The sequence below is a fragment of the Doryrhamphus excisus genome, linkage group LG21 (genome assembly GCF_037039965.1).
Source record: "Doryrhamphus excisus strain RoL-2023G ecotype Guam linkage group LG21, RoL_Dexc_Guam_v1.1, whole genome shotgun sequence".
In the NCBI taxonomy this organism is placed as follows: Eukaryota; Metazoa; Chordata; class Actinopteri; order Syngnathiformes; family Syngnathidae; genus Doryrhamphus; species Doryrhamphus excisus.
The window spans coordinates 8,207,287-8,229,684 of record NC_136377.1 but is presented as its reverse complement, the minus strand read 5'-3'; the positions used below and the strand labels follow the sequence as shown (position 1 = coordinate 8,229,684).

Here is a 22,398-nt window from a genome sequence, read left to right as displayed (position 1 = left end):
TAGTCACTGGCAGGATTTTGGAAATGTTTCTATAACTTGTAAAATGTACTTCAATGTAAGGAACGTTTTATAGTGCCCGGTGATGACGTGGAAGTTCTGAATGAAAAACAACAAGAAGCACATTTATTTTTTAACTTAGCTTGACTTAATACACAATCTCGTCACAGAAAAAACATCCGTGTCCGTCCTTCCAATAAGAGCGCCATTTTCCCCCATGTCTGCCTAAAGAAAATAAGTGTCTTTGAACAATATCCTCCATATGTTGGAATTGCATGGGTGACTACATCTTCCTTAATCACAAGCACAATCTCATTAGAAATCCATATCGGCCAACCCTACTAAAATGTTATTGAACATTTTTAATACAGCACGTCCTGTTGGAATAATGGTCGAAAACAGTTCTGCTCTGATTTTTTCTGCTGGAAATCCGAGCATTGTTTGCTGATTGATAGGTGTTTTGCCAGAAATCCATGTGTTTGCATTTGTGAGCATGGAGGATAATTGTGCAGGGTCATTAAACCCATGAGAACATAAACACTTTTTGTCACAATGCTACATTCTAACTCACTACAGATACAATTTGTCGTAAATGCAAACTCCATTTTTTTCTTACATCTACTCTCTCCTTCTCACCTCCCTTGCCCCTTCTCCTGTCCACTTATAGCTTAGAGGGCAGAAGAGTAAATGAATACACTGAAAAAAAATGGATGCTTTTGTCTCCACTTGTTATGCATTCTCATTTTCAACACATTATGACAGAATAAGAAAAAAAAAACGGCAAAGAAACCACGCTCCGAGGCACGCGTGGGCCCACGTTCCTCATCATGCATTGAAATTGAAGGGGAAATAATATGAGGCGTGTCGAAATGGAATATAAGCCTGTTTACCCCCCATGCAAAGGCTTGTGACTCCATCGCCTTCTAAGCTGTGTACTAAAAAGACAGGGGAGGACAACTGATCTGGATGGAGGGAGCAGCTTGGAATACAAAGCGTCTGACTGTGCGGAGGTTCCACACAAATATCACATTGCCTAACACTAATGACATCCAACACAACAACTGTATTCAAAATTTTGCCACATTACATTTGTGGGCTATCAATTGGTTAAATATTTAATCATGATTACTCACATGACCATAGTTAACTCACAATTAACTGCAATTATTTGCAGATAGAGGTTTTTATCGATAATAAGATCACTTTGTAGTAAACGATGCGCATCTACATACACTGCTTGAGATGATATTTTCATAACTATAATGATACGATTACGTAGTAGGTTTTCTCCGGGTACTCCGGTTTCCTCCCACATTCCAAAAACATGCTAGGTTAATTGGCGACTCCAAATTGTCCATAGGTATGAATGTGAGTGTGAATGATTGTTTGTCTATATATGCCCTGTGATTGGCTGGCAACCAGTCCAGGGTTTACCCTGGGACAGCTGGGATAGGCTCCAGCCTACCCCCACGACCCTAATGAGGATAAGCGGCATAGACAATGGATGGATGGATAGAAGTTTTTGCCTATTTTATGTGAGCGGCGACTTGTCCCACTTTGTTCGAAAGCCCTTGAACACACATCTCTTTTCTCCCATGCTGCACATGGTATAATGCATCACCTCCTATTTGGACCTCAATGCTGAAACATATGCACAATGATAAGTCTTGATGACCTTATTGGGTCCTAATTTGCACCTCTCTGAAAAACAAACTTCAAGTTTGTACTGGTGGATGGTGGGTGTGTATTCATTTAGTGTTGTAATTTGTTCCTGTCTTGACAAAATGTTTGTCAAATTTTTTAAATAGACTGCTTTTTCAATGCTTTTTCAGTGTTATATTGAACAGGGTAATGCTTCTCTTAAAGTAGAGGTCGTTATGAATGTAGCTGAAGACAGATGATGCTACGGGATTCTACGGGATGAACAGCGCCTCTGCTGGTTGCAGCCATATAATGCACAAAATTTTATCTCACTTGATATTAGACACGATTCAACAATTACACAAAATGGACTTTTAATACTATAATACTAAGTGTGCCTTGTCCTTCAAATAACACCATAGATAGTGCCAAAATCATGTGGTGCAGCAGCAATGTGGCACACAATGAGTGCGTTTCAATATTCTGATGGCGGAGACTCATAACTGCTTGCTGGAAAAAAACAAGTCTAGAAAACTCTAAAGCAAGCAAGTGGGTGGAAAGAACAGCGCTTCCAACTCTCCCCGATTCTGCAGGAGACTTCCAGAAATTGCCCTTGTCTTCTGACATGCCAAATGAAGTTAAAAATCTCCCAGATTGTGGTGTGTTTTTGTGTGGATATAATATGCTTTAGACTGTCAATCATATTGTGAAAAGAAGAACTAAATATGGCTGCATGATAGTCGAGTGGGTCACGCGCAGGCCTCACAGCTAGGAGACCTGAGTTCAATTCCAACATCGGCTATCTCTGTGTGGAGTTTGCATGCGTGGGTTTTCTACGTGTTTCCTCCCACATTCCAAAACCATGCTAGGTTAATTGGTGACTCCAAATAGTCCATAGGTATGAATGTGAGTGTGAATGGTTGTTTGTCTATAGTATGTGCCCTGTGATTGGCTGGCGACCAGTCCAGGGTGTACCCTCGCCTGAATACAGCTGCGATAGGTTAAATATTGAGGAAATGTGTTATGTTAACCAGATGTGCCAACATCAGGCTGGGTAATTATAAGTGATCACACAGAAGCGGCTTCCAAGAAGGAATATTACCACAGGTACTTAGGACTATCATTCCCAATGGTCATCAGTATCACACATTCTGCACAGTTTACAGCGTTGGTATTTCCATTAAAGAATAGACTCCGGCACGTGGGATCTGGTGGGGGTGTGTGGGAGGGTTCACTAGTATCCCTCTCACCCCCAGTAAGGACAAACACAAGCCTTTAAAGTAAAGTCACCTCCAGAGAAACCTCTATTTTTGTTTCCGCAAGCAGAAATGTCTTTTATTCACTGTTTTCTTCCATCACTTTTGGTCTCCTACATAGACTGTGGCATTGTGTGGTCCGTTTACAAGCACAGACACAAAAGAAAAGACACACAATTGCCTCAGCAGGTAGAAGGACACACACACACACAGCGGCTGCCTGAGGAGACGGCAAAGGTCTGAGGGTGGCCCAAGGCGGCACGATTGCGACTTAATAACTCACCTGAGGTGTCAACCTGACAACAGGATACTAAACTCACAGATGTGCACACATACAAACACGCACACACAATGAGTCGCAAGCTGTCAGAGTGTCTGACCGTCAGCGTCTTGGTGTGTGTTTGTGCGTCTCTTTCCTTCATTGTGTCACCTGCAACAGGAGATGTCTGCTCTAAGGACAGGAGCTACAGGTGCTGCAAAAGCAGCGAGTGTGGCCAACAGTTCAGTATTCATTGGTGTATATTAGTGACACATATATACTGTATGTACTGTATGTATAGCTAAAGATGGCTAAGGACCCATCATCACCCCTTCACGACAAGTGGTGACATCTTACCTTGGATATATTATTGTATTCACACATGGTAGATCCGAGGAGTTGAATCAAGCTGTCTCTCTTATCATGGCACATTCTTCTCCTGCAGATTTCTGCAGCTGTGTGTCCCTCTCCTGCTCACACCAGGCTAAGTCCCCGTTCTCCTGCTTGACAAAGTAGCCCACAAACAAAGCAAAGTGCAGACATGACTTTAACCTCGTTGAAGTGAAAGGTAAAAATGTACACGTTAAATGTACATTATGTCCCCCCCAAAAAACATTGTCCACGTCTTGTGTGAGCAACTCAAACCCACAGAAACCTAATGTGGGGGGGGTGTAGCAGGGGCGAGTAATGCAATAGTTACTTTTACTGGTAACTAGTTACTTTTGTACTGGAGTAACTCAGTTAGGAACTCACTTACTTTTTTGGAGAAGTAACTAGTAACTATAACTAATTACTTTTTTTAAGTAACGTGCCCAACACTGGTCTTGGTTTATGCGGACATGCGGACAAGTGCGGACAAGTACGGACACTCGGATGTCCACACATGGGGAAGATAGTGTTGGGATTCCAGGAGAAGTTTGTGTGTGATGTACCAGTCTATACGCTTGCTGCCGCAACGAGCACACTCCATTGGCCATCGAGAGCGTGCAGCGCGTCGTTTTAAAGGGACAGAGGGGGTCCTCTTTTCCGTCACAGAAATCTTTAACAAAAGAGTGAAGTAGAGCACATGAAGGGCAGGCCTACAGCATGTACCCAGGCGTACCCATATAAGGAAATCCGGGTTGCATTGACAGTCAGTAGAACTCGTTTAGAGTTGTCTAACCTTCTTTCAGGGCTCACTTCCAAATGCGCAAACCTCATTATCTGACGCTTTGGCATCGCTTAACACAAAAATACAACATTATAACAACATTAAAAAGTCAGAAAAGTGGAAAAGCATAAAAGGTCCCCTTTAAACTCCAAAGCGACTGGAAAACAAATGCCATCTGTCCTCAAGGTTTCATGGAAATAACTGGTGTACTTTTTGTGTACACAACATAAACCATTTACTTTCATGCTTGGGAGATGTAATAAGTACATCCATCCATCCATTTTCTACCGCTATCCTGTTCATGTTCATTGGGGATCTGGCGCCAAGCCATCTGCCAGAAATCAGAAATGAACAGTTATGCAACATGACTTGCTTACATTGCTCACCCGAGTTGTAGTACATATTGTACTGGCCTCTCGTCAGTAGTTTGTCAGTCTGTGTTGCCGGCTACAGAGAAAACTTTGTCTATGTGTCGATTCGACCTTGCCCTCCTGCTTTTTAACAGCACAAATATTGTACATGCTGTGAACTCGCTCTAATTCTTTAACATGAACACTCGCCCTGAAACAAACGCTTGTGCTACACTGTGAGTCACCTTGGGGTTTTCCATGGGAAGGATGCGGATTGAAAAGTACAAAAGACTTGTAGAGAGAGAGACAGAGAGAGACAGAGAGAGAGCGACAGAGAGGCAAAAAAAATGATGTGCCTCCTTTCATTTCAAACACAAAGACCGAAGACAAAAGTTGAACAAACTTTGCTAGAAGCCTCCGGCAAAATATATTCTAGCTTCTTCATTACATAAACTCCAGCCAGTGAACGTTTTCATATGAGCATAGATATACTATTACATCGTCTCTGTTTTTTTTGTCTGAGGGGTTTGAAGACCCATGGACTGGTACGGGACTGCGGAAAGCTTTCAGAAGAAATTATTATTTTTTTGAAGTAAAAAATATATTGTGAATAAGTACTTGGAATTGAATGTGAGCGCTTATGTTATGGTCAGTGCAGGTGGAACCAAAATGTTCGCTGCGTCGTTTGCAGCCACACATACTGTATTGATCTGCAGGCAGTAACAAAACAGCGGAATCAAAAGTTGCAACAAAAGGCAAAGCACATGGCTTGAAAAAATACCAAAGTTGAAAGAAAAGTGTGGTGCAAGGCCTGAAGCAACAAACCAAAAAATAATAAAAAGGAAAGCAGGAAGCATCTGCAAACTCACAATTGGCGGCAGAAGACTTGATGCCAAGAGACAACGAGATGTTAAAAAATCCAGGCAGCCCTACACTGTAAAATGAGACAAGGCAAATGAAAAAATACATGAAGATACACAAGCAACTGGAGGTAACAGCAGCGGGATTAAGAAGGCCTGATGACTCATCGTCAATGTGTGCTTCTTCTGGCTCCGACCTCTCATCACCAACACTAAGGCGATCTGAGAAAACAAAAACAAACACAACAATGTCAACAAATGACATAGTAAAAACACAAAATCCAGCACCTAGCAGTTTGGATTTATGGGTTTTATTTTATTGAAAAATAATCACTTTAATTTCCGCACTATAGAGCCCACTGATATGTAAACCACATTCACAAAATTAAAGGCGAACAAAAAATATACTGTATGTAAAAGTGTATACATATTTTATTTTATTGTATGTATAACTAGTTAAACAGTGCGTGTAAAATGGCTAATTAAAGTAGCCTACCAGAAAAGTCATTAATAGCTGTCCTCCTCCTCCTTCTCGGAATTAAAACCATTAGATTTGTCTTCTTCAGCATCACAATTGAACAGCCTCATGATTCCTTCATCACACACCTTGTCAGTCTCTCTCTGTGTCTCTTTCATTGTGACAGAAATTGTCACAGAGAGGGAAATTAGCCAGTTAGCTCGATGTACTTTTATCATACAGTAGTTCAGCCTTTTGAAACCCGTTGGTGATAGTGGACAGGTTGGCAGTCCGAGCAGTGCAAACATAAGCTGTAGTAAGAAGCCCCCCAATACATTAACAGCCGTGCTCAATTCCAACAGCATATACGCATCTCTAGCTCTATCTACCTCTAGCCTCTCTCGCAACATCACTTCCTCATTTTTTTCCACACAACTGTCTGATGCGTTCAAAGACACTCCAAACTCTGACATCAACATCGCTGGAGCCTCACTGAGCCATTGAGTAACAACTACTATTTCCCTAGATTCCTCAACTAACAATGTTTTGAGGCTATTTAAAATGCATGCAACGGATGCTACAAAATTAAGGTCAATGTTCAAGTATTCCAAAGTACAAACATCAAAATGGCGATTTTCTCTCTCATCTCCTGTCACAATTTGAGCCCCACTCTCAATTACAGTTGTTGTCAAGTTGTTCCACAAATATTTTCTTCTTCATTGCCTTGCCACAGTCCTTCTAGATTAGAGCAGAATTAATGAATGTGCCGTGAAGGCGAGCTGACAGGAGCTCAGCTTTCCTTTACACTCTAATTGTTCCAGTGAGACTGAAACTCACACTGGATGCTCTTCTTGAAGGGCGCTTGGTTGTGTGTGTGTGTGTGTGTGTGTGTGTGTGTGTGTTGCTCGGCTGGTCCCCACTCGATGGCCGTTTTGTGTGCCTCTTTCTTACCGGGCTGTTTTGTTCCGTTTGCTCTGGGCTTGTCTTCCAATTACTTCACAACAACAACAACTAATGTATGTTGATTGCACTATCCCTGTATGCGTTATATTTGGGTGTTTGTGGGATAACTGTGTCATGATTTGCATCCTGGTTTATCATTGCAAATGCGTGTATTAGCATTTCAACTTCGACAAGTCATTGAATGTTTTGGAATGGGGGGAATTAGCCTTGGATTTTTGTTTTTTTTTTTTTAGGATAACTAGTCCTTTGAAACTTTTATTTTCATGGGAATGTAGGGTGCACGGAAAATTCCAAAAATGGCCGTGGCGATTAATTGATTGATTAATTAGATTATTAATGAATTAGTTGATCAATTATTGAACTTATCTTTAATCTATTTTATTTCCCAGATGTCACTGCAAATTTTTAAGTATATTACTTTTTAAAACTTTAAAACAATTTAATTTCTTTAATAATTTTGAGAAATTGAAGGGGACTTTAATAATAAAAACAATCATAAATTGAAATATCAAAATTGGGTACAATTAGATGTTTTGTTTACATATTTTGCAATCAATTTTTATTTAAAAACAAATTTAAAAATTTTAATTTTGGTCTCGCTGTCTATGTCCCGACCCAATTTAAATTTTGGGTCCCGACCCAACTGTTGAGAACCATTGTTCCACAACAGTCATGGATCTGAGGTTGCCATGGCAACAGCAAAAATGCAACTCTTCTATGATAAGCACACACAGGGCAGTCACCTTGCAGAAGTACGTGTACACACACATATACGAGTAAAGTACACACAAAATCACACACGCCGTGAACATATTCAGGAGTGACAAAAAAAACAACAACAACAACAACAAAAAAACTATTTTCCTCTTGGTTAAGCAAGCGGCAACAACACTTGACTAATGGAAAGCGCTGCTTCCAAATGAGGTCGGAGGGATTCTTATACACGCTGCTGGTTGTGAATTCTTAACAAAGTCACATTTCATCTCGTATACAATAAAACGTTACGCTAGATGTGGCAGCTAGCCTGGCGACTTGGTTTAGTGCGATCAAGCAAACATTCGCCACAAGCACCTCTTTTCTTTTCATTCACTGAACGAAGAGCATCTGCTATATTGTGTATGAGCTTGGGTATATTGTGTTATTTCACAGACTTTGTAAGGAGAACGCCAACGATCCAAGCAAAGAGATTCCCATGAAACTTTCTATGTGTGTCTAATCAACAATAGCTATTTGTTGCACCCTGGCTGCACATTTTCACATCATTGGGCTCATAAATCCCCACTTGTCACCCATGGGTTCCCGATGCTGCTGATATTATGGTCCCACCCCCCTCCGCCAGTCCCACGTCCATCTCTCAGCCGCTGTCGTGCTTATCCCTGACATTTCCTGCTAGTCGTGGTGAGTTATGTCTTTGTCAAGCTTGTCAACATCAAAACGCCCTGCTGCGATGGCCTGATGTTGACCTTACGTGTAAAGTGAAGGCGATCAAAACACATGCTTCCCGTTTGATTTCAATTGGCTTTACGTTGGTATGCTCTTTGAGTTATTTCCAAACGGGAAATAATTCAAGACAGACACAGAAAATACTGCTTTATATGGAAAATTTGTCGGCTAGCGAGGGCCTGTCTTGTCTCATTATGCCATTTTGTTCACCTTGCTTACCTTTTAAAGGTGCGATTTGAAGGTAATCAGCAGAGAGCAAGCATCCTCATTATTTTGCACGAGATAATGATTCCCAATTGTCTGGGTTTTCTGTGAATGATCCTTCAAGAGCTTGACTCACTTACATTTATTTTCAGGTCATAATAGCTCCAGTAACCAGATCCTATTAAACTCCATTCAGACAACAGAGAGCAGCAGTGTCATTGCTGAACCAGATCAATTCAGAATGTTCTAAAGATACTAATACATCCTGTATGTTGCTAGTACACTGAAACTTTCAGCTCATTTACTAAAATTCACTCCCTGTAGATGAGCCATTCTGTTTTCTTTACCTATTTGTACAAACAACAACTTTTAATGCATGACTGGCCAACAATGTTCTTTCATCATCCATGAATAACAACACAGAGACGAGCAGCGACTCTGCAGTTTAATTATGCATAACACAGCATGAATTATAAAGAGCAATTCTTATTTTATTTTAAAATATTACAGATACTTGATAATGGCTTCCTTATCGACATGCGATGGACCATTGTTCTATCATCGGTATCATTGGTCAATTGGTATCAACCGATGCCAATATTAGCAACAGCTCTTCCCACAAACTGTACATCTTTTACTATGATCCCTCTGGACGTAGTTCACAGATAAAATAAGACAAACAATACTGCAATATGCAATGTAAGCTAAAGAAAAAGTGTCATGTTTATTTTTAAAAATTGTCTTAAAAAATAGGCCATTAAAAAAAAATATATATAGTCAACAGTTTACTATTATAACACGCGGCCAACAGCAGCAATGCAATTTGGAAAGTTGCACATTTCTATGTTGCACAATCACCCATATATTACTAGGGATGGGTACCTCTCACATTTGTACCTTTTTCTTAGTAATACACAGCTGCATACTCCTATGGCTTTCCTTTCCTCAATTATCTCATGCAAAATAAGCTCTCTGTTACTTACCTTCAAATTGCACCTTTTAAAGGGTAAGCAAGGTCAACAAAATGGTATAATGAGACAAGATAGACCCTCAAGATGACAAATTATCCATATAAAGCAGCGTTGCTTTTCCATTTTTTTTTCTTGATGATAACCAAAATCACTTCAGTTCTTACAATAGCTATGACTTTGTACAGGTACTACCAAAAAACACATTTTTGTTGTTGTCATTTGTCCAAACAAACGTACCCTTAATTGTACCAGGAATTAAAATGAAAAAGAAACTGAAGAAAAAAGGTGTTCCAATAATTTGTTCCATGTTTCCACCTACAGCATTTACAGACACTTTGTAGAAATAAGACATTTATACACATAAAAATGGTTGTTTTGTGTCATTGTCAGTGAATCTACACTGCTATACAAGCTGTACACTAACGAGTTGGGATGAGCCAGATACGTATATTGTAAACAAGTATCATTTTTGCCGGATGCGAGTATGAAACGAGTACATTTCATCATTTTCCGTCTTCATGTGTAAATAAAATGCATGTATTCACTCTTCACACTGTGATTGGTCAGAGCGCCCAAAGAGGAGCTCAGCTGTGTTTTTGCCATGAAGTCATCATAAAACAAGCGTGCCACCTACAATATAACAATGTTGTTAATTATCAGTTAGCACTACACAAACTGTGGCAATGGTAACATTAGGTACATTTGCACCGTAGCACAAGAGCGGCATCAGGCAATTCTGCATGTATGGCTGACATAAGCATCTTAAAATATTACACTCCTCTGAATACGTTGCAGTATGCACCTTGCAATCTTAAAATTGTTTCATAACATAAACTGTGCATTTCACAGCAGCAGGCACGATCGTGCATTAGTCACTGACGTTGGGTTAGTACTCAGAAAAATACAGTCAACATGGCTGACAGATTATTTTCCTGTTTGCCATGTTTGTGTGAATCACCAACTTCACACAACTCATTAAAAAGTAATTAAAGAATAAGTCTCAAGGACCACTTACCCACACACACAGTACACATGTAGTTGAATAATACACAATACATATACTGGAGCAACCTCTGATCAATCCAAGTCAATAATGTACAGCCCTGCACGTTTCCATGCCCACTTCCTGTTTATAGCCCGCCCACTCCAAGTACGGATACATATCATTTAGATGGGTGAACAGATACACATACAGATAGTGTACTTGCTCATCCCTACTCAGTAGTCTACAGATACACATACAGATAGTGGTGTACTCGTTCATCCCTACTCACTAGTCTAAAGTACATCATAAAGGGTACTACTCTCTTTGGGTTACTTGTTGAGCTTGTCTAGAGTACATTTCATCCCGTCCATGGTATCACCCACAAGAGTCCAATTTTTGCAGTCTACATTTGCCTATGCAGTTGTCCTAGAGTTCATGGAATACAATAGTAAACCAGTGCAAGTCTGCAGTGATTAAGCAGCAGGGCAAGTTGAGGAATAGGGACAAGAGGAGGGAGAATGGTGGGGGGGGGGGGGGGGGGGGGCTTTTGACAGCCAGCTCATTATCTATGTCGTTATCCTCCAGTAGCCAGCTCCTTTCCTCCCTCTCTCTTTCTGTCTCTCTCTATCTGTCAGTGGAAGGATAAAATCCCTCTCTCCTGAAGGCTTAGTAGAGATTATTCCGGTGTCCCGGGGGAGGGTGGAAGGGATGCTGAGATGCCACATTACAGATGTAGCAAATCTTAAAGCAAGTTTAATGGGCCTGAGGTTGCACATGGGAAAGGGGAGACGGCAGGAGCAAGCAGAAGGGAGGCTTGGTCTATTCCCATTTTCCTGATCATCCATCTCTGTAGTCATCCATTTAGTCCTTCATACCCCTTTATACAGTGGTGTGGAAAAGTGTTTGTCCCCTTCCTGATTTTTCGTTTTTTTTTCCACGTTTGTCACACTTAAATGTTTCAGATGATCAGACTAATTTAAATATTGACAACAACATATTGACAAACCTACATGGCCCTTTGTTGGGAAAAGTGATGGCCCCCTAATTCTAATAACTGGTTGCGCTACCCTTAGCAGCAACAACTTCAATCAAGCGTTTGTGATAACTTACAATGAGTCTCTTGCATCTCTGTGGAGGAATTTTGGCCCGCTCATCTTTGCAGAATTGTTGTAATTCAGCCACATTGGAGGGTTGTCCAGTGTGGACCTCTTTTTTAAGGTCATGCCACAGCATCTCAATAGGATTCAGATCAGGACTTTTTTTTCTTCATTTTGTTTTTCTTCAGCCAATCAGAGGTGGACTTGCTGGCATGTTTTCGATCACTGTCCTGCTGCAGAACCCAAGTTGGTTTCAGCTTGAGGTCACGAACAGATGGCTGGGTATTCTCCATCAGGATTTTTTGGTAGACAGCTAAATTTTGGTTCCATTTATCACAGCAGGTCTAGGTCTTGAAGCAGCCAACCAGCCCCAGACCATCACACTACCACCATCATATTTTACTGTTGGTATGATGTTCTTTTTCTAAAATCCGGTGTTACTTTTGCCCCAGATGTAATGAGGGACACACCTACTTTTGTCTCATCAGTGTTTTCCCAAAGATCTGGGGGTCATCAAGATGTTTGCTGGCAAAATTGAGACAAGCCTTAATGTTCTTTTTGTTCGTTTTCCTTGGAACTCTGCCAATGGAGGCCGTTCATGCCCAGTGTCTTTCTTATGGTCGAGTTATGAACCCTGACCTTAACTGAGTAAAGTGAAGCCTGTATGTAATGAAAGTAGCTGTGGGGCCTTTTGTGACTTCTTGGATAAGTTGTTGCTGCACCTTTTGGGGCGGCCACTCCTGAGATTGTTCATCACTGTTCCATGTTTTTGCCTTTTGTGTACAATGGCTCTCAGTGTGGTTTGCTGGGGTCCTAAAGCTTTTGAAATGGCTTTACAACCTTTTCCAGGCCGATACTGTAAGTCTCAATTTATCAGTTATGTTTTTATGCTACGTTCACACCAACGCCGAATGTCGCGCTTTGAATCGGTGACGAATTCGGCGTCATTTTTCAAAAAATCTCACGATCTCCTCAGATATGTTTATGCTCTGATAAGCTCTGATACGCTCTGATACGCTCTGATACGAAATTCGTTCCCGCTTTAGGCGACAAATTATTTCCCGAATCGCTACGGCTACTCACGCTTTGATGCCGATTGATCAGGATTTGTTACGCTTTAAATCACGCTTTGATACGCTTTAATACTCATTGATAAGCTTTGGTGCGCTTATCACGCTTTAAATAACGCTCTGATACGATTATCAAGCTCTCTTGTGCATTGATAGGCTCTGTTAAGCTCTGTTACGCAATGGAAAATTTCGAGATCCCGACTGCATCCCGCCTCAGATCCAGAGCATATATAAAGATGCAGCAGATCCATTGATCCTTTGAACCAAGCTCTGTTAAGCTTTTCTGCGCTTTGAGCAAAACTTTGATAAGCTTTGTGACGCTTTGATAAGCTTTAATACGCTCTCCCTGCTTTACGCAATTCGTGACAGATCGCCTCAAATTTTTAAAAAGTTTAAAAATTTTTGGCGCTCTTGCCGAATGTCCCAAATTGCTCAAACCTTTCTTACGCTGTAATACGGTCTTTACGCTTTCATTAAGCTTTGTTACGCTTTTCCGCCGCTTTGCTTGCCGATTTAATTCGCCATCGATTCGGCGTCGGTGTGAACGTAGCATAACAGGGAAGGGCAGTCACTTTTTGTCACAGAGCCATGAAGGTTGGGAGATTTTTTTCTCTCTTAAGGTCTATATTACAAAGTAGGGATGACCATTTCATGAAATTGTGATAAGACACTAAAAATATGCATTTAAGACTGAGACAATGTCCACTTTATCAATTCCGACTCGCCCAGTATCCAGCATCACGCTCATGAATAAAGACACATCCCAACAGCTGACTGACAGGCCAAGCATGACTGCATTTTCCTAAGCTTTAAAGCAAACCCAGAACAAGTTACATATCTTTCATTTTCTCTTCTATTCAGCCCACTCCACTTGCCTACTGAGATATGCCGCATCTTTAATTGGCTTGTTCCATCATATTCTAAATATTATCACATTGTGTTTTTCTCTCCTCCAAGCCATTAAAGCTGTGTGTTGAAACAAGCCCCTGAGACAAGACCCTTGAATAGCAATGTACCTTATCAAAAAAAAGGAAAACACTGTACAGGAAGGGCATTGTAAAGAGCACCTGAGAGCCGATGCAAGGCACAATCTGGATGTTTGCGCCATTTAATGTAGATCATTTTCTCAGGCCCTCAAAGCCATAATTGGAAAACCAATTAAGTGATGGTGTTTATGACGAAAAATTTCATAGACTTTTTCTTTAACGCACAAAACACAACAATTCCAGCAAACTTGATTGTGAACACCGTTGAATTAAAATCAAATAAGAAAAAGCAGGACTGAATAAAAATCTCACATTAGACCAGTAACCAGTAATGCTCTACCTTTTTCCAGCCAAGGACCCCAACCAGAGAAAGACTGTTTGATTGAAAAAGCCTTGTAGCATCACTCTTATGTATTACTGTCCAAAAATAAAATAACTTAAATTGAAGATCATTTTCAGTATTTATTACTTCCACCAATGACAGCATGCCTTTCAATCTCCCCGCAAGGATTGTGTTGCAAACAAATTAGTTGGATTTACATTATTTCTAGTTGGAAACTCCTGATTTGGTTGAAGTACAATTTGGTTTGTGACCTTCTGGAATGAATTAATGATGCTAACCCATTACAGTGCATAATATATATTTTTTTACCTTAAGTAAATTTACCTGAAGATTTGTCTTTCTTGTGCCCTTGGCGACTGCCCCCCCTATTACCCCCCATAAGCTGCGCCACTGCGAACGCTTGCCAGTTTGTTACAAGAAGTGCCTCACCCTGCAGCCACAGGGCGCATGGAAGATGAATAGCATAAAATGGATAATGGATTCAGGAAATAGATGGAAGCTGAATTTAAGGTTGGACTGCTGTAGGGTGGAGGCGCGCAAAGAGTGATCACAGAGTGTCTGCAAGCGGAGATGAAGCCGGCTTTTCTTCCTCATGCCTTCTCTGCTTGGTATTCCGTGGTGAAGATTGTCTCAAACAAACTCTGCCACGCTGGGAAACTTCACATGCAGCCGTACAATGGAATTCTATGCGGCATGTGTCCTCTATGTGTTTTGATTCAAAGCAGCATTTAAAAGTCATTTAGCCAATGTGACAATCAGCTGAGCCCACAGTCTTGTTTCATGGTCCATCCTTGCCTACAAATTACCTGTCCTCCGAAATGAAGATTGACGTGTTCCTAAGATACCCTGACAGAGTTGTTAAGGTGGGAAGGAGGGGCGGTGAGGACACAATACGCAGCAGATAGGATGACTGCCACAAACGAGGCATGAGGTGAAAGATTGTATCTGAGTAGAAATGTCATGCTCTCAATAATGTGTCCATCAATAACAATAAATCACAAGGCGCTAATGCAGATGTGCTTTTGATAAGACCAGCAAATTGACTAAACTGCTGTGGAGCTTTATGGATGTTGTTGTAATCATTATTTTTGGTGCATCTGTCAGCAGGATTCCTCGCTCTAAACCCCTTAAGTCACTTATCAGCATAAAAAGCAATAAATAAAATTAAATAAAATAAAATAAAATTAAACCTAAAAAAGCAACAATGGAAAAAATAGAGCATAAGTAACAAGAAAAATTTTATCACTTCCTAGAAAATAAAAGAATAGCAACAAAGTTCATTCCCTCACTCATTTTCTACCACTTATCCTCATGAGGGGTGCTGGAGCCTATCCCAGTTGTCTTCAAGCGAGATGCGGGTACAGCCAGCCAATCACAGGGCACATATAGACAAACAACCATTCACACTCACATTCATACCTATGGACAATTTGGAGTCGCCAATTAACCTAGCATGTTTTTGGAATGTGGGAGGAAACCGGAGTACCCGGAAAAAACTCACGCATGCACGGGGAGAACATGCAAACTCCACATAGAGATGGCCGAGAGTGGAATCAAACTCGGGTGTCCTAGCTGTGTGGCGTGCGTGCTAACCACTCGTTCACCGTGCAGCCCATTAACAAAGTATGGCTCAAAAATCAAAGGTGGCGTCATGATCTGCTGCCCCCTATCTGTTGCCAGGGTGGAGCCACTTGCATACACCTGAGAGCAATTATGATCAGGCCTTTTTAAGCCAGGCTTAAAGCCAGACTCACCCTTTTTTTTTTTTTTAGATTTGACTTTTTTAGATCTGACTCACCATGTCCTTGTGTTGTGCTCTCGTGTGTGTTGCTACCTTTCTGGGCTCTTTTGTTTGTACTTAGTTTTTTGTGTTTGTGTGTGTTTTCTCCCACTCGGTTGGAGTGTGCACTTTTTCCTTTTTGTTGTCTCTACATTGGGGTCCAGCCACCAGCTTAACAACAACTTGCATTATATATTGATTTGAATGTTTTGTGTGTTCACATTAATTTATACTGGTCCTATTTTGTATAGGCCAGGTTTAGATGGCGAGCTAGGAACTCTGTGGCACATCGCCTAATGCTTGAAGAAGGCGTGGCATCCATCCCTTTTCTTTCGTCCCTCTCGTTGCTCAATACTCATACACCCTTCCATATAAACTCAAGTCCCTTCCTTCACCCTTGACCCTCTGGACACTCAATTGCTGGGCCATTGAACTACTGTCGAATGCCCTGAGACTCCCTGGCCTTCTTTTGTACATTTAATGAATGCACTGCATTGTACGTATATAATATAAGGTACCGCCACAGCTTCATTCTTGTTTTGCCTCCTTACTCTCACTCCTAGAGCCGGAATTTAGAGATTATGAGTCGAGCCCAGATCTTGCAACTATCCTTATTTAGGACATAAGTCTACCTCAATAAGGCAACGTACATGCTACATATTGTTGGAGATGAAATGTTCCGCAACCTGTTTGAAGGATCACTCAATTGTTCAATAAATTCCATCTCTTTTATGTGCTTATGAGACACATACTAATGTTAACAAAATGTAATATAAATGTAAATATGTCAGACGGAATAGAATAATATGACAGTATGTCTCTTCTAATGTCCTGACCAGAAGAAGAGATTTTTTCCACTCTGCACGTGGAAGCTCCTAGCTTTTTATAGGCCTTTTTTTTCTTCAGATGACTGATGTATGCTCTCATGCCAAGATACCTTATCTAGAACCTTCCTTGTGTGTGTGTGTGAGGCAGTAACAGCTGAGAGTCGTGTTTTTTTATGACGTCGTAGTCTCTCACAGCATGCTTTTCTCTACAAAATAGAACCTGCAAGCCCAAACACAGGGAATCTTATCTTTGGCTTGTTCACTCCATTCTGTTGCCCATATCTGACTGCTGATTGTGTGAATGTCTTTTATTATTGTTTTTATAACATATTTAAAAATAAATCATTTCAGCTAATAAATTAATAAAACAATATTTATATAATCTACTTGTACTAACTAATTCGACTAACAAATTAAATGTATTCAGTCTTCACGCTCTGTGATTGGCTCGTTGTGTGTAACTGACACAACGAACGTCACTTTCGAGACGGCGGCAGCCAAAGAGGAGCTAATTGGTGCTTCACATGGCACAACTGGGAAGTCGAAAATGCCTCCAATTTATTCGGTTTTCTTCAGCGCGCCACTAATTTGGTTAGTATCTAAAGCTACTTGGTTAACTTATTCCATAACATGCAAGTTTGTGCGTTGCACAGCGCTACACTCAACTTACTCACTCACTGTATAACACAGTTACATACGTCGTTATGAACTGTGTCAACAAGTATCACAGACTGGATTGTGTTGGACTCTTGAGGTTCAGGAATCTTACAATTTTTTGTAACTCTAGTGAGTCCAAGTCTAAACTTGTACTAAGTAACTTAAGTTACCAAATATGGTTCCTTGGCACGTGTAAAACGAGACGCAGTACTGCAAAGAAAGGAGAGAATTCATAATCAAAGGATCAGTTAAAATACATGCATATTTCACACTTGATACATTGTTGGACATTTAAAGACTCTGTATAGACTCGACACTCCCGAGGCTCACAACGTCGCCCCCCCTGCCTGCTACGGCAGCCAGGAGCGAGGAGGGCTGCTGCAGCCTCTCACCTAACAGCTTGTCAGATGGATGTCTAGAGGTGAGAGAAGCTGCCTGTTAACGAGCTTGAAATAAATCACGACTTCTCTCCATATTCCTTTCCCTCTCTTGTGGCAAAACACCACGAGTCATGATTTCCCATTCAATCTAAATTTTTTTAAGTAATATGATAAATGTTGCAGCGGTGTATAGGAAAATATGTACAAAGGGACAACTCATAGGATTATGTCAAAGCAATGAAAATAGCTCCTAATCAGGTCTGAATTACCACCACCTATTGATAATCAGCCATGACATGAAGATATTAGGACTGTGACAAAACCATTTATGTCAAAACCTGTGTCTAACCCCAATTATACAGGCCACATTACCGTTCATTTGCTTCAATCAAAAGCCTTACCGTGCAAGGGTAGCGCTTGTTTTTGTATAGAAAGATGCTTTGGTTTAGTCATTTGACTTAATTTAATTTATACTTATGTGCTGTAAATACTCAATTTTAGCCGCAGAGTTTATTAACAAACACAATGGGGCGTTAATTAGAAGTTGGTGATAATTGGAAAATGGCTGTCGGAAATAACTCGTACAATATAAAGTAATCCCTCCTTTATCACTGGTGTTTGCCTCCAGACCCGACTGTGATAACTGAATTTCCAGGTTTTTGTTTTTATTAATAAATGGAATAATTTTACTGTTAAAGTATAGAAAACCTGTTTACAACCTTCTAAACATGTTTTTTCAACATTTTAGAGCTCTCTAGACATGAACCGCTATAGTCATCTTTACACGTGTATTACACAACATAGTGACATTCATTCATTTTTCTAGCGCTTATCCTCACGAGGGTGGCGGGGGTGCTGGAGCCTATCCCAGCTGTCTTTGGGTGCGAGAGGCAGGGTACACCCTGGACTGGTCGCCAGCCAATCACAGGGCACATATAGACAAACAACCATTCACACTCACATTCATACCTATGGACAATTTTGAGTCACCAATTAACCTAGCATGTTTGGAATCAAACTCGGGTCTCCTAGCTGTGTAACCATTCGTCTGCAGTGCAGCATATAGTGACATAATAAGAGTAAATAAGCCAGGCAGACAGGACGGCTTCAGAATAGTGTTGTAATTGCTGACCAACATCCAACATCGGAGGTTGCCTACAGCCACTGATGTTTTGTTTTTGTTTTTTTTTACTCAAAATTACATAATTAAAGACCCAGGAGGTGGTTTGATTTTGTAGACCACGCACACGGCGACATTATGTGACTTTGATTAATTGAAGAGTATTAAGAGTGTTTGGGAGCATGTAAGGTGTTTATTCTGTTTTATTTTTGTCTGTAGGATACTTTGACCCCGTTTCTTCAGACATTATCAATTAAAAAAAACAACTGCTATCAGTTTGGCTGAGCCATCTTTAAAAACATCAAGAAACACATGCTAATGAGCTACATCTGTGCACCCTAATGGAACTCAATGCAAGAACACAGTAGAATGTATCCGTGCCAAAACGGTCGCCATCAAGCAAAACATGTCTGCGGGGGCACAGAGAGGACTTGTCAGAAAGCACCTGTGTAATAATTAGACAACTTTTAAGGATATCTGTATCACATGTATTTTAGCACCCACAGCAACCCCCCACCCACCCCTTCACAATTTGTGCACCATTTTTTAAAACAAGCATTCATCAGACTTTAGTAGAGATGAAATGTCAGCTCCCACAATTAACACACACACACACACAAATCTACAACAATCTCAGATCACACCCACCCGGCATCAGAGCTACTCTATACAAGAGCTACTTAAGCTGCCAAATGTCAAACAATTTCCTCTAATAAACATGCAAATGTATGCAGCTAGGTGCTGTAAACCATCATCTACTCCATAAGAGGGTAGTGGCTGTTTGTGGTGTTTATTGTTGAACGTGCACGTAAATACAGAACACACACTAGATGGAAATGTTGTTAAAGATTATACACAATTACATAATCCATTATGTAATAGTTAAAAAGTCATCAGAGATGACTGCAGACATCAGCTTTTAACCCGTTGTGGGGGGAAAAAAAATGGAATTTGTCAATGCCATTTGACGGTGGAGATCAATGCCTTGAACTGTTTCATACACTGAACACCCACACAACTACTTTTTATCACATAATGGTAAAACCAACCTCCGCACAAGAGCCTGCATGAAGTCCTGTACAGTCCACCATCCTCCTCATTAAGGTGGAACTACAGCTGTGAACTTCCTGATGGGATATTGTGGGCGTCTCTATAACCATCTCCACTTAATCATTCGTCTTTTCATTGGTGTCTCACCCAGTCCCCACAATGAAATATGTCCTCGGAAAGCCATAATGGTGTTTTGGGTATTTCAGAAGTAGGTAGAAATAGTAGAAGTATCACAATAGTGTATTGTAAGGGTGTCGTACAAAATGTAGCCTTGATGGTGGTTAGATTTTTAGCATTTTGTTGTGTGTCTGTAGCTTTAATGCACCCCAGTGATGCTATAGCGCCATATCTTTATTTTCTTTCTAAATTCTTCACCTGATTGTTGTGACTTTGTCTTTTCCATGTTTTGTTGACATAAATTAAATGAATAAATGATCATCATCATCATCTCCTACCGTCGTTCCTGCTCACCTTCTGATACATTTCACTGACGTGATACTTTCTACCGTCTATAGAAGATATAATGTTCCTGTCACCACACTAACGAGGTGGCTCATTTCCTCCTCGCTTCAAAAGTGTGGGGTTTCACTTGTCGCCATGTTTACTAGTCGTTCCTGCCAAAGACACAAAATTCCTTTCAAATAGAACATGCTAAGAACACAAATCCGTCCTGATAGACTTTTACATGACTCGATATTTGGGTTTTCAAAAACGTTATTAGTGTTTACATAGCCGTGCTCAACCGGATTATTACTAGTATTCAAATTATGATAGGATTGTTTGACTGCATGTAAACTTACTCAGTGACATCAACAATCTGCAAATACGTTTTATGGACTGGCAAATTATTGAGGCTCATCTATGTTCTAATTCCATACTGGTGGTCTTCTTCTTCTTGCTGAAAAGTGAACTATGAACAGTAACTAGTGATAGCTTCACTCCTGATGTCACTAATAGTTGTTTTAGAACTCGTATTGTCGGCCATGTGAGTATTTTTTGTTGAAATCCAAAATAGATTCTGCAGCTAAGTACGAAATATATCATGCAAAACTTTCCCGTTGTAGCACATAACCCGGAAAATGTAATATGACCAACTTCATCACACATTTTGAAAGAGTGTCACATGAGGAAGTCTCCCACGGGACGGCGAAAAGTCATTAGCTATGACAGAAAAGAGCCAGCACCTGTCGGTGGTGAATAATGACGGGTCTAAACGCTTAATTGAGCACCTCAAACCTTGCTATATTATGCCTAGCTGCCACTACGCTGTTGAAAAAACTAAGAAAACGGGTCAGTTTTTTTCATACATACTGTTTGAGTAATACAACAGCTTTTTGTAGCATGCCACAGGACACAAACATTAGCAACATTAGCATAGCTATGTTAGCTACAGTGCTAACATTACACTAGTGATGGGAAACTCCTTTTACTGAATACGTTTTTTTCACTCTTTGAAGCGAATTACTTGTCATAGAGCATAGACACAAAAACATGCCTGAATCTGGTACTAAATTCACTGGAGTTCCACCCTGACATGTTATCTGACTTTCCTCAGGCGTGAGTAAGCTAACAAGCTAACACTTACGTTACGTTGGGTTACGTTCATGGCTTCTTCCACAGAGGAGGTTTTTACTTACCTCCAAGTAGGGTTTCAACTGGTCCTCTGTTTCCTTCTATAAATGTGACCATGTGTAAAGTGACGTTAAATAACCACTGTTGTGATGTGGCGCTATGCAAATAAACTGAATTGAAAAAAGACGAGTACCCGACTGAATCCTGATTCAGTCAAACGCTTGTGAGTTTTGAACAACTAATTTAATACTAACAAAGTTCACAGTTCCCTTCACTTGATTGGTTCATTAATTAAATGCTGCACCAACTTTTTGTCCCATTACCGCCCCTCCAAATGTATTTGCAAGCCTTCACATGGGTTATATCCAACAGCAGAAATCTCCTGCAATCTGTTTGCTGTGTAAGCAGTCAACAAACCACTGCGTGCACACACACACACACACACACACACACACACACGTATATGCACACACCTGGGAACCGCATTGAATAAAAGACCGTGTGACTGAATATGAAAGGCTCTCCACACCACTTTGAATCAGTGTGCATGGCAGAAGACGACCATGTTTAGCTTCTTAAGTGCTCCGTTCTCCACCAGCCTGCATTTGATCCGTGGAAAATCGTATAAGGACTTAGCCTCTGATGATTATAGTTCAACCGACAGCGCACACTTAATGGGATATTATTCAGACAGCAAGTCGGGGGGGTCAAAGCAACAAACACAAGGTGTTGAAAGCCATTGTGCAAAAAAAAAAAAGGAATATATAAAAGGCTCACATTTATGATAAAAAGTGATGAAAATGATTGAAAAAGGTGCTATAAAATCTTAATTCAGGCCCATTTTTCTCAAATATTGTTCACAAAAATCTTAAATTTGTATTAGTGAGCATTGATGCTGTGACATATTAAGATGCTGATGATACAGCGTGATTATTACCACAATTGGCCACAATAAAAGGCCACTCCTATGTAGTTTAAAT

General features: G+C 40.5%; 1 protein-coding gene across 5 annotated transcripts in view; it reads left to right on the top strand.

The window, feature by feature from the left end:
* The window catches only part of LOC144894534 (uncharacterized), a 136,055-nt gene that overhangs the window by 49,217 nt on the left and 64,440 nt on the right, over positions 1 to 22,398 (top strand). The window contains exon 3 of one of the 5 annotated variants that reach the window (XM_078787510.1): positions 14,415 to 14,505. The exons of the other annotated variants lie outside the window; for them this stretch is intronic. Coding sequence (XP_078643636.1) covers positions 14,415 to 14,490 — 76 coding nt within the window. The 3' untranslated portion in view covers positions 14,491 to 14,505. Of the gene's footprint in view, positions 1 to 14,414; positions 14,506 to 22,398 lie in introns of those variants that run through there. 5 annotated transcript variants of the gene reach the window in all.